Raw genomic sequence first — 27,005 nt, 5'->3', positions numbered from 1 at the left:
CCTAGCTATCTGCCAATCTCTCAGCCAATCTCTCAACCAATCAACACACACCAAACCTGAAGCCTCTTTCGTATATACGAGCTCGAAACGAGTTTGCCTTTCCAAAAGATTAACCATGCGGAGGTTAGCAACTTCGAAAACCTCCTAAAGTCTCCTGAGAATCCTGAGACTTTCTTCTGTTCTCCATAATTTCGTTCCTTAATATACGAAAGTACTATTTCATCCTACGTGATCATTGTCATTGGCTGTACTCGGAAGAAGCTTACTCCTCTCCGCCTGGACGGCGGATGTACAGTGGAATTGATGATTTTTTGATATCCGAGCTTTCTACGTATCACAAATTTAAAGAACTCCTATCTCACTCCTGTCATACTTTTTCGAGCAGTTTGTTACTTTACAGTGAAAGAATTTCTTCTTCACATCTCTTACACCCAGGGATATTTAATAATTTCTTCTTAATTTCTTCTTAATTTCTTAATTTTATTTAGATTTAGTGTTGATCAAACAGGAATACAGTATGGCCACTTCGGCACCTTTTGGGGTTCTACCTCAAAGTGAGGCTGTTGCCGAGAAAGTGGAGGAGGTCGTTGACGAAAAGACATACCAAAACATCGGTCATAAACGGAAAGAAAGTGATTCGGAATCCTCGACTTTGGACTCCACGAGAGAAAGGGAAGATGCCACCATTCGAACACTTGCAAGGCAAATCACACAAAAGTCGATGGAAGGGAACCACGATCATAACGTCAACCCATTCCTTGGATCAGATGACCCTAAACTCGATCCATCATCAGAAAAGTTCAGTTCTAGAGCATGGACAAAACATCTTGTCCACCTTCAATCTCGAGATCCAGAGAGATATCCCAACAGGACAGCAGGAGTCGCTTATAAGAATTTAAATGCTCATGGATTTGGTGAACCAACCGATTACCAAAAGACTTTTGGTAACTACCCACTTGAAATCATCGGTGTGGGCAAAAGGGCTCTTGGGCTCAGTAAACCTACCAAGATTCAGATTCTGAGAGACTTTGACGGACTTATCAGAAGTGGAGAAATGCTTGTCGTGCTTGGTCGACCTGGATCTGGATGTTCAACTTTACTCAAGACGATCTCTGGAGAGACTTCCGGATTCTTCGTTGATAACAGCACATACATCAACTACCAGGGAATACCAATGGAGACCATGCATAACGATTTCAGGGGGGAGTGCATATACCAAGCAGAAGTTGACGTACATTTTCCTCAATTGACTGTAGCACAGACATTAGGATTTGCGGCTAAGGCTAAAGCTCCTCGAAATCGCATACCTGGTGTTACACGGGAACAATATGCAGACCATCTTCGAGATGTCACTATGGCAACTTTTGGACTCTCGCATACTTTCAATACAAAAGTTGGTAATGATTTCATTCGAGGAGTGAGTGGTGGTGAGAGAAAACGTGTCAGTATTGCGGAAGCTGCTGTGGGTGGAAGTCCTCTTCAATGCTGGGATAATAGTACAAGAGGTTTAGATTCTGCGACTGCCTTGGAATTCGTGAAGACTCTTAGAAATTCTACCGAATTGACTGGGTCCACAGCAGTTGTAGCCATTTACCAGGCCTCTCAGTCAATCTATGATCTTTTCGATAAAGTGGCTGTACTATACGAAGGAAGGCAAATATACTTTGGTGACATTCACGCGGCGAAGACATTCTTCATCAATTTAGGGTTCGAATGCCCAGCTCGACAGACAACCGCAGACTTTTTGACTTCAATCACATCTCCAGCAGAGAGAATTGTTCGACCTGGCTTCGAAGGCAAGACTCCATACACTCCAGATGAATTTGCTGCAGTTTGGCAAAAGAGCGAGGATAGAGCACAACTACTCCGAGAGATCGATCAGTTCGATGCGGAATTCCCCATTGGCGGACAAGCCCTTGACGACTTTAAGAATTCGAGGAAGGCAGTTCAGGCCAAGGGTCAGCGTATGAAGAGCCCATATACTATTTCACTTTCTATGCAGATCAAGTTATGCGTGGAGCGTGGATTTCAAAGACTTCGGGGCGACATGTCTCTTCTCTTGACAGGTCTTATAGGTATGTTGTAGCTCATAAATATGTACTGACCCATTCACTGACATCAAATTTCAGGCCAAAGTGTGATGGCTTTAATCATTGGTAGTGTTTTCTACAATCTTTCGGACGATACCAACAGTCTGTATAGCAGAGGTGCACTCCTGTTCTTTTCTATCTTGATGGCAGCATTCCAGAGCGCACTGGAAATTCTTACTCTTTACGCGCAAAGACCAATCGTTGAGAAGCATACCAAATACGCTTTCTATCATCCAGTGGCAGAAGCTTGCGGGTCCATGTTGTGCGATATACCGAATAAAGTATTCTCGACTATCTTCTTCGATCTTGCTCTTTACTTCATGACAAACTTGCGAAGAGAGCCAGGGTATTTCTTTGTGTTCTTTCTCTTCACCTTTTTGTGCACTTTGACAATGTCTATGTACTTCCGGTCTATCGCTTCACTATCGCGAAGTTTGTCAGAGGTTCGTATTTATCCCTATGCATGTTACACTGTTCAAGGTACTGACAAAAATAGGCAATGGCACCAGCTGCCATCTTCATCCTTGCCATCGTCACTTATACTGGATTTGCGGTCCCAATCAGAGACATGCATCCATGGTTCAGGTGGATCAACTATCTTGACCCAGTTAGTTATGGATTTGAGGCTTTGATGATCAATGAATTCCATGGCCGAAAGATCCCCTGCTCGGTATTTATACCTTCCGGTGGCAACTACGCAAACGTCGGCGCGGATGAGAGAATCTGTTCCACCACTGGTGCCGCAGCTGGTGCAAATTACGTTGATGGTGATAGATATCTCGAAGTCAATTATGGTTACACCCATTCCCACCTCTGGAGGTGAGTACTGAATTTCAGACTCGTTTTCGAGACTGTAGCTAACGGTTTTGGTAGGAACCTCGGTGTCATGATTGCCTTCATGTTTTTGGGTCTCTTCATCTACTTGAGCGCAAGCGAATTCATATCTGCAAAAAAGTCCAAAGGAGAAGTCCTTCTATTCCGTCGTGGTCGCATACCTTACGTATCGAAGACATCTGATGAGGAAGCAAAGATGGATGATCGAATGACTGCTGCGACTGTCACCAGAACAAAGACGGTTCCAGATGCACCACCCAGTATTCAGAAGCAAACTGCCATATTCCATTGGGACGATGTTCATTATGATATCAAGATCAAGGGTGAGCCTAGGAAACTACTAGATGGAGTTGACGGATGGGTCAAACCTGGAACATTGACTGCTCTTATGGTAAGCTCTTTCATCATTCAATTCTCGCGTGATCTGTCTAATCGGATCCTCTTAGGGTGTCTCTGGTGCGGGAAAGACCACTCTTCTCGACGTCCTTGCCTCGCGTGTAACAATGGGAGTTGTCACGGGACAAATGCTCGTAGATGGACGACAAAGAGATATTGGTTTCCAAAGAAAGACAGGTTATGTACAGCAACAGGATCTCCACTTGGCTACATCTACTGTTAGAGAGGCACTAGCTTTCAGTGCCGTTCTTCGTCAGCCCAAAGCCACTCCACATGCCGAAAAGATTGCCTACGTTGACGAAGTTATCAAAGTTTTGGAGATGGAAGAATACGCCGATGCAATTGTCGGTGTTCCAGGTGAAGGTACATACTCGTCTCCATTTGCATTTGCTTTTTGGTATTCAGTCTCACAATTATTTCAGGTCTTAATGTCGAACAACGTAAACGCCTTACAATTGGTGTTGAGCTTGCAGCAAAACCGGCCCTTCTTCTATTCCTTGATGAACCTACTTCTGGTTTAGACTCTCAAACAGCCTGGTCCATCTGTGCGTTGCTACGTAAGCTCGCAGACAACGGTCAAGCTATTCTCTGCACAATCCATCAACCTTCCGCCATTCTTTTCCAAGAATTTGATCGTCTATTATTCTTGGCTAGAGGTGGAAGGACTGTATACTTTGGCGAAATTGGCAAGCATTCAAAAGTCTTGACTAATTATTTTGAACGTAATGGTGCTCCTCCTTGTGGAGATCTAGCTAACCCTGCAGAATGGATGCTTGACGGTAAGATTAATCTTTGCATGGCGTTATTTTGGCCTTCACTAACATTCAATATAGTCATTGGTGCCTCTCCAGGAGCCACCAATACGATCGACTGGCCTGAAACCTGGAAGAATTCTCCAGAACGTCAGCAAGTCAAGTCGCACCTCGCAGAGTTGAAGACTACACTATCTCAAAAGCAATTCGAGCATGATCCTACATCATTCAATTCATTTGCCGCAGGGTTCGGAACCCAGATGCAGGTAGTGCTTGTTCGAGTATTTCAACAATATTGGCGTACCCCTCCCTATCTTTACTCCAAAACTGCGCTCTGTCTATGTGTTGTAAGTCATCTCCTCAACTAACCCCATATGAAATCACGCGATTAATAATCAATAGGGTCTCTTCCTCGGATTTTCTTTCTATGATACCAAAACATCTCTTCAAGGAATGCAAAACCAACTTTTCGCCATCTTCATGCTGCTCACTGTCTTCGGTAACCTTGTTCAACAAATTCTACCTCACTTCGTCACCCAACGTTCCCTTTATGAAGTTCGCGAACGCCCCTCCAAAACGTACTCTTGGAAAGTCTTCATCCTCTCTAACATTATCGTTGAACTTCCATGGAATACACTTATGGCTGTCATCATTTTCGTCACATGGTACTACCCCATTGGTCTCTACCGCAACGCTGAAATGACCGATGCTGTTAATGAGCGCAGCGGTCTCATGTTCGCTTTCATCTGGGCATTCCTAATGTTCACGTCTACCTTTGCCGATTTCATTATTGCCGGCGTGGATACTGCCGAAAACGCTGGAAACATAGCCAATCTCATGTTCTCTCTCTGTCTCATTTTCTGCGGTGTCCTCGCTACTCCTACTGCTCTCCCTGGATTTTGGATTTTCATGTATCGCGTCTCACCTTTCACGTATCTCGTATCGGGAATGATGTCCACGGGTCTCGCCAATACAGAAGTGGTTTGCGATGCTATCGAATATCTTCATTTCAATCCTCCCTCTTCTCAAACATGTGGAGACTACCTTGGTCCATATATGAGCGTCGCGGGTGGATATCTGAACAATCCTGAAGCAATGACGGACTGTGAGTTCTGCAGTATCAAAGATACGAATGTGTTCTTGGCGGCAGTAAACAGTCATTACAGTGATGTGTGGAGAAACTGGGGTTTGTTATGGGTGTATATTTTATTCAATATCGCGGGCGCTATTGGTATGTATTGGTTGGTCAGAGTACCCAAGGGTGCTAGCCAGGGAGAAGATAATGAAAAGAGTGAGAAAAAGGGCTGGTTCTCAAAGAAGAAGGCAGATGCTTAGATGAGCGGTTGGCAAATGCGGGTTAGAATTGTCGTTTGGGTGGTCTATTTTCTGGGATTTTTTATTGGATGCAACGAATGCATGAAAAGAGCGATGTTTAGAAGATTAGATACCTTTCTTGTGGAAACGCATTTTATTTGCGTGGTTGAAATTTTAGAAGGGGAAGACATGATTATTATGTCGTACGTATTATTTCTTATGAGTATTTTTAATGTGTCCATTAGCTTTAGAACTAGATGAGAGTATCTGCTATTAGCAGTAGGTACCGAATGGATTATTTTATTTCTGATTTGTCTGTTTATTGTGTTGAAATTGCTAGGATGGGATATTGAAATCGAGGTGATACTTCGATGTTGAGCTCATAGATCAATCAAAGCCAGTAGTCGACATCATTGGACAGGAGAAGTCAATTCTACATGTATCTTGAGATATGTTTAGTATGGTGACATCTCTTTTTCACTATTCGGTGAGATCCTGTAGCTACCCAATTCAAATCCTTATAGCAATCATCAATCATTGAGGTAGGTGTACACTTATTGATGCTCTACTATAATGACAGGACGCAGATTACTTCATTGGGTGTTGAATCTACTAAATCCACTCCGATTGAGCAGACGTTACCTCGTCTAAGGACAAGTTTGAACATTCAAACGCGATGATCTGGAAACGATGTCATTTGCAGCTAGGTACCTGGTCGATATTGATGTTCAAACTAAAATTATTCTCTCTGAATATCATACCGGAATTCTCCCAAACAAAATGTAGATCTACATCCATACCACGGTACGATGCACATGAATCCACAATCGTGCCGGTAGAAGAGGCGACATGCATACCAATATTCATGGTCCACATCCACAACCCATACATCTCCACAGCCCCTAGAATGTCAGTTCCACCGATGAAATCAACAAAAGTACCGTACAACAAACGAGCCAAATCATTATCCAAACCACAAACAACCATAAACCCAAAAACGAAACAAACAAACGCTCACTGCAAAAAATGGACAAAATATGAAAATCCCAAAAGAATTGCCTATTACTGGAATCGAACCAATGATCTTAGCATTACAAGTGCTACGCGTTACCACTGCGCCAAACAGGCTTGGATTAGAAGTTATCTTCTAGTAGTGGATACTGACCAGGCGAGAGATTTAAGATATATACCATTAAATAGCGGAGCTGAGATATGACTGCCTATGATAATCCCGCACAGACTATTCGCAACTCCTTATTTTCATCAGTGTATCAGTCAACTAGTCAAGCTACTTCACCTCCAGAGATCTTCACTTCCCATCACCGTTTACCGATAGCTCACCGCAAGCTCGCTCAGGAAATCGATGAAGGCTTGGATTAAATTGCGCATCCATGTTGACGGGTGTAATGGTAGTATGCATGTAGGTAGGTAGGTAGGTAGGTATTCCACAATGTTTCACTTGCGAATTGACAAATAACTGTTTCACAGTCTTCAATCTAGATTTGAGAATCGCGTCCTCCGTGAGACTTTAACACTTGGTATTACTTTTCTACTCTGGTGTGTGTACAATGAATTCTGTTCGTTGACTGGACTGGTAGGGGATTGGATTTTTGTTAGAATTACTGGGTAAGGGGATGGATTTGGTAGCTTTCTACGATAGAATTGTTTAGGAAATGGCGGTTACATGCATACATACAAAATACAAAATCAAATAACTCTATAATAAAAAGCTATCAAACCAACCCGATCCATTCATATCCGTCCCCATTATCTTCCAACTCAATAGGTATCTATAACTGTGAACTCATATTTACTACCTACTTATTATATCAATTTCCCACCCCAACCTCCCACCACACACCAAACCCCCATTCTGCCAAGCGGTAAACAAACCACGTGACATTCATGACTAACAAAAAAGTTTTGTTGCACGTCTGAAAATTTGCACTGTGCAAACCATCGACATCCTTCCAAAACGGGACAAATTTTTACAAAAAGATGTCGACTGGGAATAAGAGCACTTTTGAAGAGCTTATTTCCGGTCGTGTCGGTGGCAAAATTTGAAACTTTGAGTTGAGGGTTGAGGGTGATTTTTTGAACATGCTACTAGTTATTTAAGGTAGTAAGTAATAAGTACCCATGGCCATCTACCTCAAGATACTACTAGGTAGGTACCTCCGACCTTGATATTGGCTGCAGAGTTTATTTGTGTGATAAATGAAATTGTATTTTGTGTATTAAGATTATGTCAATATAATTACTTCCATGTTGACTGATATTTGTATACCTCATACCCAGGTACTGATCAATCGAGCTACAAAATCTTATATATGTATATACATTTGAATTCGCCTCCCGTATGGATAACTACCTACCTACATATATCTACCTAGTTAGGTGTGTGGTATCTGCCAGTATACACTTTTTCCCATTCACCAAGAAATTCCCGTACGCCTTTAGATTTCTACATCTCTCAACGCCCGCTAAACTTTACAAAAAACAAACAAACCCCATGATACATTCTCAACCCAATCACCATCACCAGCACCATCACCCTCACCACCCTATAAACTCCCTACCCCTCCTCACAAACCCCCGTCCCCTCATCCAACCCACAAGTAATCATCGCATCCTCGGCCCCCCCTCCCTCCCCCCAAAACCTCGTCTCTCCTCCCCTCAGCCCCAACCTGACCCCCAATCCCCCCTCCCTATGCTCCAACAATCCCCCCACCAACGCACCCCCATGAATCCTCTCTGCCTTCCTCTGCCCGCCCGCCCCATCCTTCGTATGCAAAAACATACAACAGCACTGTTTCCCAAAAAACGCCGTTTCCGTTTCCTTGCGCGCGTATGCGCGTCCGCAGACTTTTTTATTCGCAGAGGGGTCTGCGAGGGGAAATTGACCTTCAGGGGAGATTTTTAGTAATCGTTCTAGAGGGGAAAGAGGGAGGAAACAAAACTCACTATCGGCTCGTAATTTGAAACTTCTAGCTAAGCTATCGGAAGCGAATAGTTCCGCTAGATAACTCAGATCTTCCTTTGTGGTTTTTGAAGCAGGAGCGGGAGCGGGAGTTGGGATTGCGGTGATGGAAAGGGGGATGGAGAGGGAAAAGAGGAGGGTGAGGAGGGAGGTGGTTGTTATGTGCATTTTGTGGTGTTGTAGTGAGTGATTGATAATGCGAATTTAAAAATCAACGGATTGGGGTAAGAATTCGAAGGGCCAATAGATGAATAGTGATTTAGTCGTTCTTCGAAGAGAAATGCTGAAGATATTGACAATAATCCTCAATGGAGATAGATATATCTCAATCTGTCCCTTTTCTTTTTCTTTTCCTTCTTCTTCTTCTACCCTATCCTCGTATCGATCTGTTATCAATCTTCGTATTTTCCAACTGTATGCGCAGCACGATCAATCACAGTCTAACACCAAACACCAATGCAAGTCTCGAAATCGCAACTGTTTTCTCACAGACAGACGTCGTAAAATCCTTCACGAGATTCGGATTCGAAACAACAACACAAGGCAAGATAGGAAAGATATAAAAAACAAAAGCTCACAAACGAAACAAACAGGAGGTGTACAGAAGATTAGCCCAAAGAAAAAACACGAGAAAATTATTAAATGTTCTAGATTATCTCGTAATCACCCTCGACCACCCATATAACTTGTACAAACCTCTCGTATCACCCAAACCCCAGTCAATTTTATATGCATATATATAAAAATACATCCATACCCATATATATCCACACACAGATCCCCTTCCCGAACCAAAAAAGAAAAAAAAAACCCCAAATCCAAATTCATTCCATTCCAATTTCCAATTTCCAATTTCCAATCCGAGACAAATCCCTATACATGAAATCCTAAAGAACAAAAAAATCCAATGCAAGGAACGCAACGCAACGCGGATATATATGTAAGGATCACCAAATACCTCGAGAAGGGTAGTTGCTGACCTCATCTTCATCCTCACTGCTGACATATATACATGCACGAGCTAGGATCGATAATCTTCATCTCAGATTATCAGCCCTTCCACACGGAGGTAATGGATGCATGTGAAGATCTCCTCCGACGCTTGTCGTATGTATGTAAAGAAAATATATCATATGGAATATACATGTAGCCCAGATCATAAACCATCAAACTCAAACTCAAACTCAAAGGAATAAACAAACCTGCAGACAGATCGATACCTCCATCGATCAGCGTCTTCACAAACCCTCTCAATCAACAAACTCAACCCCTATCCATATCCATATCCCAAGTAATCCACACCCCTTTCCCCTTTCCCCTTTCCCCTCCCCAAGAAAAATACAATCCCGCATGCATCATACTCTGTACATATTCAAACCCAAGCTCCTACCCATACCTCGGTACATAAACCAGAAAATCATCAAGGTAAAAAAAAAAAGATATCTCACAATCACCACCACGCAAAATAACCTACCTCATCTCTCCTCTCTTCTTTCATCTCTATCTCACACCATAAATCCGAAAGTTAAACCCTAGGTGAATACTAATCAAGAAATCCCAATTATATTTTGCCCTCCCAAAAAAAAATTGAAGACCGGGTAGGTAGGGAGGAAGTATTTATAGATCTCGCACCCAGACAATCTCATCTTACCTAAACATGATTTTAATAGATATTAGATATCCAGCCCACCCCCTACAAAAATTTCCGAGCAACCCAAATAGAAGAATATGTGATAGATAAATAGCCATCAAATCGATTAACTCTTTCCACAACCCATCAATAAATACCTACTTACGGATCCTAAGTATCAACACCCATACATATTACAACATCACAACATTCCCTTCCAAATCCGCTTTATTCTGTCTCATCCTCAACACCCACATTATCAACACCCACACTGTCAACACCCACACCTACATCAACGCCAACAATACCATCCATATCATCCATACCTAAGCCTCAATCTAACGAAGATTGCCTACCAAGTCATTCAATCACCACATCGAGATTTTACTGCGCCATCTACAGTACAACACCTCCCGTCTGGAAAGCCCATACCCCAATCCCGAAACAAAATTTCACATTAGAAAATCCCATCATCAGATACCATTTGGTTTCTGTTCTCATTTCATTTGCATATGTCTTAATATTTCCTACAAGATACTCAAGGGTATATAACTTCTTCAAAAATTCTACCCGCAATGTTCAAGTAACACCCCATCCCATCTCAATCCATTCAACCCCTTACATATGATACAATGCGAGATAGGTAGCCAGTAGATACAAATCGCCACCCGTTCTTCTCCCTACTGCTAAATTCCCACAGCATTGCTGAATCCCAACCTGTCTCATATATTTTCTATATATGTACGTCTCCATGTGATAACTCCATATGTAAACTCCATTGCCGTACCCCGATCCATGGAGTAAAAAAGATCCAAAAACGAATGTACGAATACATCAAACGCCCGCTATGCACAATTGTATGCCCTTGCCCCGTGTATATATGTACCATTACTCAAATCCGAGTATATGTGTATGCGCCCACCAATTAAATGCTTTATTTTATTTTTAACATTGACTTCATACACACATTTACTGTGTTGTTCATAAGATGGCGTTGAAGAACCCATCTTGGGTGTTGATATTCATGGAATATCCATGTCGGGTAGTTTATGCGTATTCCCAAGATATTTCGTATGCAGGTAATTCAAGACCTTGCCATGTCTCGCCGTATGGATTGGTACGTGAACCAGAGAAGAAACCATCTTGCGCTCTTTGAATGACATTAAGCCATGATGATGGTTCAGGATTTTTGCGCCACTAGAGCATTATTAGCCAAATTCTTGTCCAAAAAAACTGCAAACCTACCTGGTTGTGAATATGATATGTCCATGCGCCTCGGAAGAAATTCTCCAGGGTTCGATTTGTAGGTGGATATTTGTCCTCTTCCAATTTGTACTCGGCTTTGCTTAATGCTGCTCGATCAACAGTCACCATTTCGAGACCATTTCCCGTTGTTGCTCGTTCGGTTGCAACTTCACGCTTCTCAACTTCTGCTTCCTCAATGGACCTCATTTCCCAGACATGTTTTGATGTGGTCTCCGAGGCTAGCTTCAGTTGTGTTCCATCATAGCTTTCCCATTCATCATGATTTGGGAAAGCATTCTTTCCTTTAAACACTTGTCCGTAATCTTTGATACATGGAACTGTACATCTTCCTAACCTATCCCAGTTGAATTCAGTCCAGATCGGGTCGAAAGCGGCTGTCTCCAACATGTTGAATTCTTGATTTCGACCATCCTTTACAGCCATAACACCAATGATTCGAGGATGAAAGTTTAATCCCATTCTCACGCCACCTCGTAGAAGATAAGAGGACAAAGAAGAATTGGCCGTTAGAGACATCACCGCAGTGTTATAGTCACCAGGACTGGAATGCCCTCCCCAACGTTCTGCAAATGAATGTTCATCCCCAATGAGTAACGGTCGCATATCTCGTAGCATGATAACATCCATATCATAATAAGATCCTCCATATATGTGCAAAACAACAAATCTCATGGCATCTGAAACTGCAACCGGCAAGAATGTCATTTGCTTCTCTGTCAATATCAACCATTCCTGATCGTTTGAATCTCGGATAAGTCCATCTGCTACCAGAACCTCGCCTTTTGCGTTGGGCTTTCCTGGATTTTTGTAATATCCACGTCCATCCGTGTTATCTCCAGGTGGTAGCGGTATTCTTGAGGGAAAGTTCCACAATTTCAGAGTTATGTCCCCCCTTTCGACGAATGGAACAAACTTTTCGAAGAGAGGGTCCCGGGTCATAAACTTGTCGATTGCATTTGGGTCCCTGTCTCCATCTAGCCATATGAATAACCTTGAGCAAGGAAGATTTTGCGTGTAAAAGTAGCTTTTTATAAAAAGCTCCACTCTCCAAGTCGCAGGGCCAGTCCAGTAAGTGTGATATGGTACAATTGGCCCATTACATTGACCAGATGATGACTTTGAGTAAGCTTTCTGCGATGGGTACTGAGCCAAGGAGTTATCCCGACCATCTGAATTGAGATACTCGGCCAACTTGGGGGGCTGCTCGCTTGCTCGTTCTCCTTGTGCTGGCATGTAATAATATTCCTTCTCGCCCTCATTCATATAATTTAAACAGTCGAAAACATATGGCATTTTCTCAAATTTGTTGTATGATCCTCTGCATTCTTCCACTAATTTTGTTAGGTTCGCAACCGTATCGATGTGTGGTCGTTTTCCCAAATAGTCATCCTTTGGAGTAACCAAACTCTCTGGTCTGTTGAACCAATTTGCATGTGGATTGATCTTTTCGATATGTAGTGTTGCGGGTGGAGGGGGCACAGGTGCAGAACCATGTTCAGAAGACGATCCATGAGAGGGTTTCTTGTAGAGTTCAGATGGCGATTTTGGAAGAGCACCTCTTTCGAAGATGAGTACTGCTAGGTATAGAGTCCCATACAATGCCAGCGCTGCTAGAATGCTGTTCAAGACTCCACAGCATGATTTTGTCCAATTCCTTTTTGCCATGTTGTAGGTGAATATGTTGGTTGGTTAGAGAGTGTTCGTGCGCGTATCGATGGAAGATTTGCGTGAGATAATTGCTGGACGCAACTTGAAAGGCTTATCTCAACGGAAAGCCATGAAGAAGTGAATGGATAGCTTGACAGTTCGTAAATTGCAGAGAGCTATTTCCGAATTTTAAGCTTTGGATATTGAGAGTTGGATAGCTAGATATATATCGTGAGTTGTTGGAACAGGGTGGGCTAAGTTGAACTCCATGCCATGCGAACGGGGTACGTAAAGCACAGGCGTACTTACAAGGAGTGAAGGTGAATTATGTAAGTCAAAGATACGAAAGATTCTCTGTAGAGAAAGTATATTTAATGAAAAGGAGATGAAAAGAACAAGTGTAATATCTGTATTGAGAAATAAATTGTCGAATGAGGGAAATCAAAGGTTTTGTGACTGCATCCATAATGCCCCAGGTTGGGCTTGGTGCAGTTAAACAAGCGGAAAGGGGAGAGAAGATTAAAGATTGACTTTTCTGACTTCTCTCCCTTATTAGACCCTTAGTGAAGTTTGAGTTGAAATGTTCGATGTGTGAATCTGGAATCCAAAAGTGGACCAATGAGAGAAGATGATGATGAGTTTAGGCAGGGGTAGAAGGATTTGGGGATCCGTGCCATGCTAGAAAGTATCCATGCAACCGCTACTAGGAAGGAAGTAGGTCGATGTTCAATTATGGAGATGTTGTGAAATGTTGAATCATGAATCTTACGCGTTTTTTGGATATGGTGAGAAGAGAAGAGGCAAGTAGGGAGGGTGCAAATCTGATACAACGTGCAGAGTTGATTAAGGATGTTTGAAGATATATTACGTTTTCTATATGTGTGTACGTACTATATATGTATATATGTACTATGTATGTATATATTGTATGTGTGTGTATATACAGTATATTCATCGGTTATCCAGGTAAATGTGATTGATCGTTTGATCGTTTGACTGATTGATTGATTGATTGATTGATTGATATCTCAGCCAAGATAAACCCAATGAGTACACTGGCTCACTGGTACCGTACGCAGTAGGCTGATCAGTTTGGAATCCTTCCAGGTTAGAGCATTCTATGCGCAGCCAAGACTGCGGCACTGGTAGCGTAAGTCCTCTACACTAAATGACTAAATGGGGAATGGGGAAAATCGCAATTCTAACCAACAGGGCTGGGCGCGATACCAATCCTTCAAGGGATTGAGTGATGTACATGGACAGTCCACGGGTGTAGATGATTCTGATACATGCTTGCTTTTTGCTCATTCGTGCTTGTATGACTCTCCATGGGCTGCGCTGATCTAATAATATGTAGGTACCGTCTCCCAATGGTAGAAGAGGACAATATGATACTCGTATATTATGTATCATGTGCATTATCATATGTATGGGAACCCTTTTTTTTCAACGGCTTATATCCTCAAGATGGGGGTCCACCATCTCAATCGTCTTCCATCTTGATTCGTCGCATCGTATCTTCGAAAAATACCCGAATACACACAATTTTGGAAAATGCCTCATTGACCAATCATGGTTCAACGCAGACAGTCTTTCTTACTCTGTGGTAATTAGCATTGAATGCTAACGCTGTGTATCTCCTCCTGCTTGCACTGCCCCCCATGCAGTGCTTCAATTCCTGTCCCTTGGGAATACAACTTGAAATGTATTCCCAAGCTTGCCCAGGTGCTCTTAGCGAGCTTGCCTGTCAGCTCAATTGAGTTAGTTTCAGGTTGTTTGGTTCAGGGGATGAGGGAGTCGATGGAGATGGGGGGAAAAATGATAAGTGGATCGAGGGGTGAAATCATTGGAATGTTCTCTGTAACAAATCATCATGACAGGTACGTACCCTCGTACGTCCAGCTATCACTGCACTCACTGCACTCACTGCACTCACTGCACTCACTGCACTCACTGCACTCAGTACTTATTAGTATGTATCAGCGCGGGAGGCAATTTGCATACGTAGAAATAATTGGGCCATTTACCGACCCATCGTTTTGGGTGGTAGATACTACCAGCTAGATAGAAACATTATGAGAATCATAATAACTAATAAATTAGTAATGATTCAATTCAAAAAAGGATGATCATCAATAAATTTATTACTCCATCGGACTTAGCGCTATTTCCCCTTTGTCAGCCAAAAAAGTTTACCTAGGTAGGTATCCATTTTCAACCGGTGCAAGAAAGTCAAGCCGATAATTTTCAGTAAACGCTCTTCCATCCATTCAACCAACCTCGTGCGCAAGCTATAGATTTGGCGACCACCAAACAAGTCTATGCTGCATGTTAATGAAATTCCCCAGAGGCTTTCAAAATACAAGACGAGCCGACCTGCCTCAACAGTCTCGCTGATTGGAGACGGAGTGTCGCGCAAGGTATCTCTCAAGTTTGATATCGTGATTCTGTCTTTCCCGTCGCACTGAGAAGGTACAATTTTGGATATCGTACTTTACTCCTACATTCAACATCACAGAGTTGAAATCGTTAGAAATGCGCTTGTATGAATATGGGCACAGTATACGCACATGTCGCATATTTACACGAGTGACAACCAAGAAATGGCCAGCTCAAAAATTGAGACAATTGGCAACAGCTGCGCCGCTACAAGTGGAAAAATATGATATCGCTTGTGGTATCTCGGGACACATCACCGTTGAGTAGGTTGACAACTTATGTTTTCTATTTATCCCGTCATTGTTCTAGCCCGACCCGTGAAGCAAATACCCCCGGTATGGCATTCCAAATTATTTGAGTTAATTCACGCATCACGTGTGGAAAACGATCAAGTGTTCTATTTCCCCTGGTAACTATGCTGGCTTCGGGTGAGTTCTCGAGCAGGTTTGTTCGCCATGATGGGTGATTTATCAACGCAATGGATAGAAGTTTGTGGTGTAAATATCCACCAGATAAGCAATAGTAGGTGACGCCTTCATGCCAATCACGTAAGGGCTCTTGTATATGTTCAACATCGGTTAGTGATATATTTCCATGGCGTTTTTGAAAAATGCGATAATCAAGCTCACATTATGCATACAGAATCCGTAATGGAGTTCTCCTTCGCGATTCGCCCAAAACACCTCTGGTTATCTACTTACCACCATACCCGTCTTCTCCACTTTCATCATTCCATCCACCTTCATGGCTATTGAATTCATATCCTGTCATCAACATACCCTACCGGTGGTCTCATGACCCTAAAACTTCATTTCGCAAACAAAGATCTCATGCATTTCCCATACCACGTAAGTAAATCGATCTCAATCATGTCACCTGGCGTACAATCTCTCGGTTCTTAACCGAAAAGAGACTTCTTAAGTTATCTTGTGGCTTTTACTGACCGCTACCACAGTTCATGATACACTTCAAGCGTATAGTTGGCTATTGAAAAGTTACCTTCCCTCTCTTTTACCGGAGCCTCAACCTCTAGGTTCAACCTATTTTTACAAGAATCCAAAACCAATCCAACGACCACTTCTAATCTATGGATCATACCTTGGCGGTACTCTTGCCACCTCTCTCGCCCTCACAGAATCGTTTACCTCTTCCTTCTTGCCCACTAAGATCCATTCTCTCATAGTGCATAATGGAATCTTTGACTGGACTCCCATCTCTACCACACCTGACCCCTCAGTCTTTCACTCTGTATCCGCAGATTCGTCACAAAATCTTGCTTACAATCGCCTCTCAACATCAGACTTATACGAAAGTTCTCCCTGGACAACTTTGATCCTCCACGCCCTCAAAACTCGTCTCTTTTCATCTCCATCTCAGACCTTCGACCCCTTCGCTTCACCCATCCTCTTCTTTCGCACCGCCGGCATCGCGGTTCCACAAAGATGGCCCGTTCCTCCCCCCGCTTCTCCACCCCCCTCATCCTTCCCACCCACTGAGACATCTAGTTTTCAAAGTGCAGGTTCCATTGAAGCCGACGACTTCTCCCGCTATCCTGATCCCCAGTTTCCACACCCGGATCTCTCAAACGAGTACGCAACCGAAGAAGAAGAAGAAGAGCCACATGAGGCGCTCCTCGAATCCCGGGAATCAAATCTTATCTTCCCACCTACCAAATCATCGTTACAGATACCAAGATCGTTGTTTACTTACTCTTCTTTTCCGTTTGCTCGAGAGAAAGCATATGATATATCGCAAAACATATCACCGGATGAGGGAAATATTGAAAAAAAAGATGAAGGAGAAAAAGAAAACAATATTTTTAAACGACAAGCTCAAGAACTAACGAAACTAATGAGAAGAAGTGTAGTAATGCATGAATTGAAAGTAAGGGTTCTATGGGATGAGGATTGTGATGCGGATGAGACTGCGAAGGAGAGAGTTACCGAGATGGAGGTTGGGGATGCGGGGTGGGATGGGACGGTGGAGAGGGATACGGTGGTCAGGGAGTGGATTGATGAAGGGGGGTTGTGATTGGGGGGTGACGAGGCTAGAAGGGAGGGAGGTATATAGGTCTACAGTATGAGGTCATTGATTATCAATGAATATTACATCTGTCAAGAAGTCCTTGGTATGTTTGGCTTTTCGGAGGGTTGTTCAGTGCAGGGTTTATACTCCAGGAGTGTGGATATAATAACTTGTATGTATATGTGCTATGATTCTAGTTTACATAGCACCATTTACTAATAAATGAGTTCTATGATTGCTTTCTAGCATGCGAACCATCTATCTACCCATCTCTTTCTACCCGAATCTGTCTAATCTATTCAAACTCTATATGCAATCTATAATATCTTTCAACAATCTAATTCCTAAATCGCCGTCTCTTTATACCTATACCATCTATATCATCCACACCCTCCTAAGCAGCAACCTCTACTTCCTTCCCCTCCTCATTCTTTACCTTCTGTTGAAACCCATCTTGCTGCCACCCGCTCTCCGCTGCAGCTCTCAAATTCCTCTGTTCATCATCCGTCAGTGGTCTCTCAGTTCCCTTCCTTCTCTCTCTGCTTTCCTTCGTTTCCTGAACTGCGGCATTGGGATCGCTGGAATCAGCGGCGCGGAAATTATAGGAGCGGAATTCGGTATTGGTCCAGCCGGTTCCGACAAAGAGGGAGGAATCTTCCCACTATTTAGAAGAAGGTTAGTTTTTGAGTTTTCTGAAGGATAGATAGTCAGATAACACAAAGAAAAAAGAAACATACATCATCCGTAAAATAATGCAAAAAGCCTCCATGCGTCACAACCACAATGTTCACATCCTCCATCCCCTCCTTTTCCGCGTGCATCCCCAATTCCCTCAACCAAACGCGTGCTTCGCGCGCGCGCTTCTCAATCGCCGGCGCATTGGATGCCCATCTTCCACTCTTACTATTCCAGCCTTCGTGCACAAGCCCCAAATCCACGCTCCCGGCGAATTCCTCCGCCAGGGCGGCGGGCGCAGATCCGGTATCGCAGGGAAGAGTGGATGTTTCTTGAATTTCGGGGAGCGCGATGACTTTGATGCCGCGGGCGATGGCGCTGGGAAAGGAGTAGAGTGCCGTATACAGGGTGCGGCGCAGGGGGGAGGCAACGATGTGGGTTATTTTTTCGGGGGAGGGGAAGCTTTGCGAAAGCGTGGTGCATTGCGCTTTGCCGAGATCGGTGAGGAGGGGGTCTGGGAGGGTGTGGTTGGCGGTGCAGAGGTTGTGGAAACCTTGGGCGTGGCGCACGAAGTGGAGGGTTATGGTCATTTTGAGGGATGTGGTGGGTGTGGTGAGTTTGAAGGGTGTGTGTATGTGTGTGTTGTTGGTTTGTCGATGTTGTCTGTAGAGGAGGGAAGGAAAGAAAGAAGGATATATAAGAGAAGAAACTGAATATATATACGTAGATATGTAAATCCAATTGGCAATCAACAATTCAAATTCTCCAATTGGAAATATATACCGAGATAATTTTCTCAGAAAAGATCAAGAAAATAAAAAATGTTTGATAATCTAGTGAGTCTAGTGATGAATGTCTCTTACATGCAATTCCTTCACAACGATGCAGTTTTGTCAGAAGTTTGTGAAATTTTGGTCCGCGGACCGATGGTGGATGAAACCAATGACGTGATTAGGATTGAGGGCGTGGTGGGGTGGGAGTGGGATGGGGAAGGTTGTCCGAGGATCACGTGGGAGGGGTAAGGGATGGTCGATACTCTGGGGGTGGTGATGATCTTGATATAATTTTGTCTGTACTCTATTCAAGATGATTGTGTGGGATTTTTGGATTGTTCGCATATTTTTCAATACACACACTATTCTGGTTCAACAGCCTATACCAACCCGACGAGTTGGAGTATAAAACATTAAATCTATATCATCTTCTGAAAGTATAGATTTCGCAACCTGGATACTCAGGATGGGATACATTCGGTCATCAATCACTTCGAAAATTTGGAGCAAAGAAGACGGCTACATAAGAGTCATATCAACGAAGCTTCTCATATTATTTTTGTTTCAATGACTGTGTGGTTTATCTAGAAGCTTAGAGTCAAGTATGCTCAACGCGACCAACACTCTCGACAACAAGATTAAGCTTACTATGGCTGGAAAATTTGTATCAACAGGATCAACCTCGCTGAGATCGAGTTCAAGGATCTATAATCAAAGATCTCCATCATCCCACATACAACTCGAAGCCACAAATTTCTCCAGGGACAACAGCAACAGCTTTCGCTCGCGCAAACACTTCTTCATCAGAATAAGATTCTTCTCGACGAAGCTATGAGAGGAATATCAATTCTTAAATGGATGTGGAACTTCGAGTTGATATGCTACCGCTGGTGAAGATACGCATCATGTTCATGAATGTATTGATGGAGATTTGGGGGTGATTTTTTGGGAGTAGTGAGAGTAAGGAATGAATAGAAAAAGGAGGGAGGATGGGAGTGAATGAGGGGATGGGGATTGAGGGGAATTTAAGCAGCTTTCATGACTTTATATGTACACGAACCATCAATTTTAATTAACAAAACAAATGTCTAAATAATCTGTTTCAGTCAATTGCCCTCTATATCAGTAGCATGAACTTGTATTTCATTCGTCATTGCTTTCTACCTTGGGTAGGTACATACCATAACAATCATCTCGTCAAAAATCACAGGCGCGCATTTGTGCCATCTATGTCACATGTCATTTTCCATAGTCAACTGTTTTTAAGTAATTTAAATATCAATCTTCCATTTCGACTCAAGACATTCATCCATAACTATTTAATAACCATCATTTCTGCATAGAATCCAAACCAATCCCTATCGAGAACAATCAAGGACTGCACAAATCCCTCGCAAACAGACTCCAAATAACTACCCACCCCCATCTACCAGCCAATACCACCAATACCCAATCCCATAGCTTGTTCTTCTGGTACCAGGACAAAACGAACGCGTGGTAATTTGATGTCAGCACCACGTCTCTTATATACCTTGGCAATTTCAGTATTAGCTCCTTCGACAACTTTAGAAGCCTTCTCTCGGTATTTGGACCAGTACTCTCCATCTGAAAGACTAAATTCGAGGCGAATAAGATTTGGGAAAGCATTGTAGAGACTAGTGGCAAAGCGACGCATATCTGTGACGTCGCAAAGTCTGTAATGAGGAAAGGATAATCGTTGTACAACGTTGCCTCTCCATAAGGCAATTTGAGCAGCATAAAGATTGATATTGTCCGCGGAATCGTGGAGAAATAATGTATCGAATCGCGAGGAGAAATAATCGCAGCCAAAGTAGAATGCACAGCTTTTATCCATCATGCATGCCTTCTGCGCTTGCTTGTTAACAAGCCATAATGGTGAAGGTGAAGTTCCACGTCGACGTTTGAATAAACCAGGACCCCCTTCAGTATAAATCGTACCCTGGTTAAGACTGACTGTAAGAGTTCTCCCTCTTCTGACTGCAAATCCCCAGATCTTCATACACAACTCGTTAGGAAGGTCATCGAAACAATGGAAAATATCATACTTTGGCCTCGCCTGTTCTGCTTCATAGGCGGCTCTAAGTTGTTTGATATAGAGCTGCACCTTGAATGTGAATCGTACAGGTAGGTCTGGTAGATATCCGATATGGGTTAGAAACTCATCGGTATTCAGATTGATGGCCCGACCCCACATAGCGAGATTGTCAAGGTTGACGAAATGCCGAAAGTTTCGATTTGCGCCCATCTCTTTACACCATTCAATAGCTTCCTCTTTCGTCGGAGCGAATTTGCCAAATATTTGGAGAATGGCTCTGGTGCAATAGGCCTCATCACCCAAATTAGGATTGCCTTCCCATACGATAGGCTTGGCAGCCGACAAGACCTGCTCAGGCTCAGAAGTTTTGATGACCGTGGCTTTGGGAGATTTTTTGGTCTTGTGTTTACGTGAGATGGCCTTAGGGAATTTGGGGACTTGACTGCTTGAGATGATGTTGGAAGCTTCTGAGACTTCACCAGGAACGGTGTCGTCAATAAGCTTTTCCGGTTCCTCGTGCGGAAACTGGCAATTCTTCCGAACACAGCCATTAGGAGAATGAAAGTTTTTGCAAGCTGGCCTCTTCGTTTTAGGTGGACGTTCTGGGGAGAGCTTTGAAGATTTGGCCACAGCAACAGAGATATTTGAATTGTGATTCTTAGGTGCAAGAACTTCTCTCGTATAGCTAGCCTGTTGACCAGTGCGAACTTGCTCAAGCTTCTTCTTGGTATCGTTGGCCGCCCATTGTTCCTTAAGCTTAGACTTCGCATCGTGATCGTGAAATGATTGACAGTTATTCTTGTATCTGCATCCTTTGCGACTCAAGAAGTATTTGCAGACTTTGACTAGTGGGACTACAACGTCGGAGGTAGAGCTGGCGACTCTAACACTCGAATCTGTAACATCGGGAGTGCAGAGAGCGGCCTTAATCCGGTCAAGTCCTGCATCAGTAGCCACTGTAACGGCACTACGTTCTTGGAGTTTGACCGGAACAATTGAAATTGCCTTGTGTGACACAGCTTCTTCACTTCCAGCTATTGCCTGGGAGGCCTTTTGTGGATCTGTAATATCAGGTGTAAATTGGGCGTCTGTGGTTTGGTCAAGTTCTACGTCAGTCGCAACCGGAACAGAACTGCGCGCTTTAGATTTGACCGGAACAAGTGGAACAGCGTCATTTGATAGAGTTTCATCCCTTCCTAATACTCTCCGAGAGGCCTCGATTGGTGAATCTGTAACGTCAGATATAGGGTGAGCGGCCCTGATTCGATCAAGCCCTGCGTCGGTAACAGCTGGGACAGTGTTACGTTGTTTGGTCTTGATAGGAATGACTGAAACGACACCGTTTGGTGCAGAATCTTCAAATCCAAGTAACTTCCGTGCGGTCTTGATCTGGCGAAGGGCCCGATCAATACCAACCAGGGAAGGTTCATTTACTTTTGGAGTGGCCTCGACGAAGTCAATTTGTGGAGCATCGAGTGCAATATATGGAAGGGCTTTGCTTGACGTAGCTGAGATGTTCGCGTCGTGACGGGCTTTTTCGCGTTTGTTAAATTTGACAACTTCGGAAAGAATTTGTCGAAGTGGTTGCTCGTAAAAGCTAGAGAACGACATATTGATAAATGAGACAGACTTAGGTTATCTCCGATGTAGCAAGTAGGAAGGAAACAATATAAAAAGTAAGAACAATGATTATCGAATCTTTGAATTGTGAGATAAATTCGAAAAATTAATCCCAGAAGAATTGTAGTATCCTAGAGGAATTCGTGATAAATAAAACAGTGTAATTGAAAGGTTTGTTACTTTCAAAAGTATCGTCTTTCTTGTTGTATATCGTTGTTATAGGAGTATCTGAAGAGTTGTAGGTATGATGGAAGAAGTATGAAAATGAAGAAAGAAGTTTCAACTCCCTACTGACCCCAAGTGCACCGAGAAACCAAGCTAAGGGGGTAGACTGATACTAGGAAGAAATTCCAGTACTAGGAAGAAATTTCACGTGAGGAGTAAGATCTTCTGCAAGTTGCAAACACCTGATGAGAAGGGGGCTCCGAATTAATTTTGGCGTTTCTATTGGTTTTGAATATGGATTTATTTTGTACTTTCCAATGTAATGGCTGCCAGTTTTCGAGTTGAAGTGAATGCACTTGACCTTGACTGTCAGTAAAGTGGAATAAAATAGGACAAGTTGTGGGTCTTTCTTGAATGAAATCTCTACAAAGAGCTCTCTGAATTTGATTTGAAGAGTTTATGATATTCTATTGGTTGACCTAGTTAATATTGGATTTTCGACAAAGTTGATGTAGTTGGAATAAAGTATCGGATGAGGCTCGCTCAGACTGTGAATCAATCAATCATACAGGGTACGTACATACTCGGGACTAGTTGCCTTATTAATCCTTCTTTCAAGATTGAAAAAAAGTAAGTGAGTGAGAGGTAGCAGTAAAGTATGGATATGTAATGGGCTAGAGAAGAGATGATATGATTGAATGAATATCAAATTCCTATGGAAAGCTTATTAGATAGGTGCCAGGTGTGGTTTTTTAGGATCAGGAGTGAAAAAGGTTGTAGCCAAGAAAGGATTGTCTGTGATTCACATGTACAATCGCAGGCAAATGCGAAAGGTTGTAAAGGTCGAGGGTTTGCGTCGTATTTGTTGACTGTTGACTGATAGGCAGTAAAGTGTCAACGTCTCTGATTCCATCTTCGTTTGTATCCAGAAGGTTCAGATATTAGCTTACCCGTGATGGATTTGGTGTTGATTTCAAAATGGGAAGCTGCGAATATGGAATATGCGAGCAAAAATAAGATAGGAAGTAACTGACCAGTCATCGATCTACGTTTTCAAACTTCAACTCTTACATGCTGCCCATCTAGTAAATTCATAGATAACCATGGCCACCTAAGCTTTTCATTTCGCAGCTATCCTCAATGATAAGTGAACGTGAACCACAAAAACATTTGCATATCAGGGCCATTCAACTAGTAGCGGCGTCAGTCTCAGAATTCCTGACATTAATAGGTGTATCAAATTGAAATGCTTAAATGAATCTATTTAATCATGGAACCCTAGTCTATTTTACTATGGCAATTTTTTTTCCATTCTAAAATTCATTCTCATCGTTTCCAGCAATGATGACGTTATTGATCTTCAATACCATACGGCAAAGTTGAGTGGCCAACATCAATTGTTGCTTCTTGCCGATCAATGGATCGATAACGAAAGCATCTCTCATGTCATTGCTACCAGTTTGCATACAATCAACACCCAATCTTGTGTTCTTCTCGGTGGCTTGTCTACTCTTGACAGAGGCAAGGGTTTCGATGGATGAAAGACCGGAGTTTTCTGCTAAAGCCATTGGGATAGCGTCGAGGGCATCGGCAAAAGCGCGCATGGCGTATTGCTCAAGACCAGGTGACTTAACAGCGGCATCCTCAACAGCTAATGAGCATGCGATTTCTGCAGCACCACCACCATAAACAACTCTGTTGTCTCTAACGAGGTTACGAACAACACATAAAGCATCGTGGAGGGAGCGTTTCGCCTCATCAATGATCTGTTTAACCGATTAGTAACGATGTAGATATCGAATTCTCACACAACATACCATCTTGTTACTTCCTCTAACAAAGACTGTAACGGCACGAGTGTTTGCACACTCTTCGATGACCAACATCTTCTCCCTGGTGGTACCAAAGCTCATCTCTCTGACTAGTCCAGCTCTTCCGAGTTTCTCAGCTGATAAATCTTCAAATCTTGGTACGATTCTACCGTTTGTTGCAATGGCGATTAATTCTATCTCTGGTCCTCCAACCCATCGCACGGCTGGTAATTGACTTTGTAATAAAAGATGGTTTGCCTCATCATCAAATCCCCACTGACAGATAACAAGATTGGCACCAGTATCCTTGATTTGCTGAACCATCTCGGTAAACTTGTCCTTTTCGTATGTTTGTAGTTTCTTAAATTCTTCAACAGAGGTAATGTCGAGCTTATGCTTGGTTTTTGGCTTGGGTGGTTCAAATGCACATGTGAGAATAGCAATCTTGGCGTCTCGAACCTCATCAGGCATTTGAGGGTGTGAGAAGTCCTTGTCGACAATCACACCTTGAACTAGTAAAGAATCCTCGAGAGATCCACCGACCTTACCATCAACCTTGATCAAGTCAAAGTCAACATCCTTGCGCTCCAAATCAGCAACAGATAAGATAGCATCAACGGCAATGTTGGCAAATTGGTCGTGGGCCTTGGAGACGATTTTACTTCCCAAACTTGTCCTTGCAACCTTGACTAAATTCTCTTTTTGTGTTTTTGTGAATTCGATAGTATCGGCAATTCTATCCAGCTCCGCAACAGCAATATCACAAGCTTGGTCGTAGCCATCAGCTATACGAATGGGATGGATTCCCTTGTCAATAAGTTCGGCAGCTTGTTCTAACAAGGCACCGGCCAAAACTACCACACCAGTTGTGCCGTCACCGATTTCGTCATCTTGAGATTTTGAGAGTTCAACTAAAAGCTTTGCAACATGGTTCTGAATCTCCATCTGTCCCAAAATGGTGGCACCGTCGTTCGTGACTGTAATATCACCATCTGGAGAAATAAGGATCTTATCTAGTCCTCGGGGACCAAGGGAGGTTTTGACAATATTGGCTACCGTCCTCGCTGCGAGAATATGTGATTTGACTGCCTCGTTTCCATGTTGTCTCTTCTTCTTTCCTTGACTATAACTTCATCAGTACTTGCACTTTCGGTGGGAAAGAGTTAAATCCTTACTCTCTAACAACGATGAAAGGTCTGCCTTGCTCATCCTTGATCACAGAAGCTATAAATTTCTTGTAAGCTTCCAGGGCGATTTGGTGGTGTGTACAGATACAACTTACCCTGTGACATATCAATATCTGCATAGCGGGGTGGTTAGCAGAAGCTCTTAGAGACATACGCTCGGTGAGAGCAGGTAAAAACTTACTCATCGCCATATTTGAAGATGTGCGAGGTTTCCTATATCAAAAGAGTACTGAAACAAACTGCAGAGGTATCGAACGAACCAAACAAAAAGCAGAATATTTGGACAAACTTCTTCCCTGACCAGCGCGTTCAAATCGACAGTCGCGTTTATTGAAAGCCCTTCGTCTGCCAAAAATTATTTAGACAGCCTCAGGTTACACATCATCAGCCACGATTATTAAGTGACCCCGCATCAGCCACAGTATCTTAATATCTCCAGCTTGCAGGTGAACTTACCAAGGTTATTCATAGCCTCCCGATGCGATAAACTTTTTGCTTTCCAATATCATCAATATGACATTAATATATATTCTGACACCCAATCTCACATCTGGTATGTATCATGAATTCGCAACCTTTTCAACGAACCTAAAGAATGAACCTAAAGCATCAATCTATAGCATAAACCCCTTTCTCTTTCACTTCATTTTCAACAATTCACAATATATTTTCCATTCAAAGATATTACCTACCGACCTACCGACCTACCTAGTATACAGCACATTGGCGATACGTGTTTTATACTACACTCACATTTCATCGTGCTTGTGCTAATTTACTTCAAAATAAGATCTTGTTGCGGAGTCTCAGGGACTCTCGAAGGCCATTAACATCCCTCCACAACTTGGTCTACCGCTTTTAATCTCGGAAAATATATCAGACACTCGCAAGGAAACCTTAATTTGCTGGTTCTTTCGATCTCCTTATTGGGTAATAGCAGCGAAAGTAGAAATTCTTTTGACTTTCGAAATGCTCTCAAGAAACTATGAACATCTTTGTGAAAAGAATATCAATAAAACTTCACATTTTTGACACTGCTATTAATACTCTAGATGAGAATTTTGTGGAACAGCTCTCGGACTTTTCACATTCGTACATCTACCGATATTTATATGAGAAAGCCCACAGTCAACTTCCTTCCCTCAGTCTTGAGCAGATGATCGAAGCGGGGAAAACAGATTAGATATTGCTCTCTTTGGAAGAAACAAGAGATGCCGTCTGATAATTTGACCCAGAGGGCTGTCAATAATGTTATGGTTCGTACATATTCAATGCTACACAGGGTATAAACAGGTCTACGCGTCGGAAGTATATACACGAAACATGGCTGTCGAATGACAACTAC

The 27,005-nt window shown here is 42.8% G+C and overlaps 7 protein-coding genes across 7 annotated transcripts; 2 read left to right on the top strand and 5 right to left on the bottom strand.

Annotated features, from left to right (window-relative positions):
• Positions 1–517: 517 nt before the first annotated feature.
• On the top strand, positions 518–5,407 carry EAE97_006683 (uncharacterized protein; the record flags this gene model as incomplete). The annotated part of the gene is made up of 8 exons (XM_038877196.1): positions 518–2,075; positions 2,130–2,533; positions 2,587–2,909; positions 2,964–3,315; positions 3,371–3,683; positions 3,743–4,099; positions 4,154–4,419; positions 4,475–5,407. 8 exons carry the CDS (start codon positions 518–520, stop codon positions 5,405–5,407), a joined length of 4,506 nt encoding a protein of 1,501 aa, XP_038732128.1.
• Positions 5,408–7,961: 2,554 nt separating this feature from the next.
• On the bottom strand, positions 7,962–8,534 carry EAE97_006682 (uncharacterized protein; the record flags this gene model as incomplete). The annotated part of the gene is made up of 2 exons (XM_038877195.1): positions 7,962–8,290; positions 8,351–8,534. 2 exons carry the CDS (start codon positions 8,532–8,534, stop codon positions 7,962–7,964), a joined length of 513 nt encoding a protein of 170 aa, XP_038732127.1.
• A 1,939-nt stretch (positions 8,535–10,473) lies between these two features.
• EAE97_006681 (uncharacterized protein) lies at positions 10,474–13,736 on the bottom strand. The gene is made up of 3 exons (XM_038877194.1): positions 13,219–13,736; positions 11,242–13,127; positions 10,474–11,193 (listed from the first exon to the last, which is right to left on the bottom strand). The coding sequence occupies exons 2-3, from the start codon at positions 12,925–12,927 to the stop codon at positions 11,044–11,046; spliced, it is 1,836 nt and encodes a 611-aa protein (XP_038732126.1). The 5' UTR covers positions 12,928–13,127; positions 13,219–13,736; the 3' UTR covers positions 10,474–11,043.
• A 1,708-nt stretch (positions 13,737–15,444) lies between these two features.
• Positions 15,445–17,379, top strand: EAE97_006680 (uncharacterized protein; the record flags this gene model as incomplete). Its single annotated transcript, XM_038877193.1, has 3 exons — positions 15,445–15,611; positions 15,991–16,196; positions 16,304–17,379. 3 exons carry the CDS (start codon positions 15,445–15,447, stop codon positions 17,377–17,379), a joined length of 1,449 nt encoding a protein of 482 aa, XP_038732125.1.
• A 388-nt stretch (positions 17,380–17,767) lies between these two features.
• On the bottom strand, positions 17,768–18,638 carry EAE97_006679 (uncharacterized protein; the record flags this gene model as incomplete). Its single annotated transcript, XM_038877192.1, has 2 exons — positions 17,768–18,034; positions 18,111–18,638. The coding sequence occupies 2 exons, from the start codon at positions 18,636–18,638 to the stop codon at positions 17,768–17,770; spliced, it is 795 nt and encodes a 264-aa protein (XP_038732124.1).
• A 1,609-nt stretch (positions 18,639–20,247) lies between these two features.
• On the bottom strand, positions 20,248–22,488 carry EAE97_006678 (uncharacterized protein; the record flags this gene model as incomplete). Its single annotated transcript, XM_038877191.1, has 1 exon — positions 20,248–22,488. One exon carries the CDS (start codon positions 22,486–22,488, stop codon positions 20,248–20,250), a length of 2,241 nt encoding a protein of 746 aa, XP_038732123.1.
• A 1,487-nt stretch (positions 22,489–23,975) lies between these two features.
• EAE97_006677 (uncharacterized protein) lies at positions 23,976–25,851 on the bottom strand (the record flags this gene model as incomplete). Its single annotated transcript, XM_038877190.1, has 5 exons — positions 23,976–24,428; positions 24,480–25,596; positions 25,649–25,697; positions 25,756–25,773; positions 25,842–25,851. The coding sequence occupies 5 exons, from the start codon at positions 25,849–25,851 to the stop codon at positions 23,976–23,978; spliced, it is 1,647 nt and encodes a 548-aa protein (XP_038732122.1).
• Positions 25,852–27,005: the final 1,154 nt, after the last annotated feature.

Source organism: Botrytis byssoidea (assembly GCF_014898295.1).
Source record: "Botrytis byssoidea strain MUCL 94 chromosome Unknown BBYS_012, whole genome shotgun sequence".
NCBI lineage: Eukaryota > Fungi > Ascomycota > Leotiomycetes > Helotiales > Sclerotiniaceae > Botrytis > Botrytis byssoidea.
This window is presented reverse-complemented; position numbering and strand designations above follow the sequence as displayed.

Bases quoted from the DNA above. Each gene is read 5' to 3' on its own strand.
- EAE97_006681 (XM_038877194.1), bottom strand. From the start codon at position 12,927: ATGGCAAAAAGGAATTGGACAAAATCATGCTGTGGAGTCTTGAACAGC. The intron at 11,194-11,241 runs GTAGGTTTGCAG...ATAATGCTCTAG, and splicing joins CATATCATATTCACAACCAG to TGGCGCAAAAATCCTGAACC.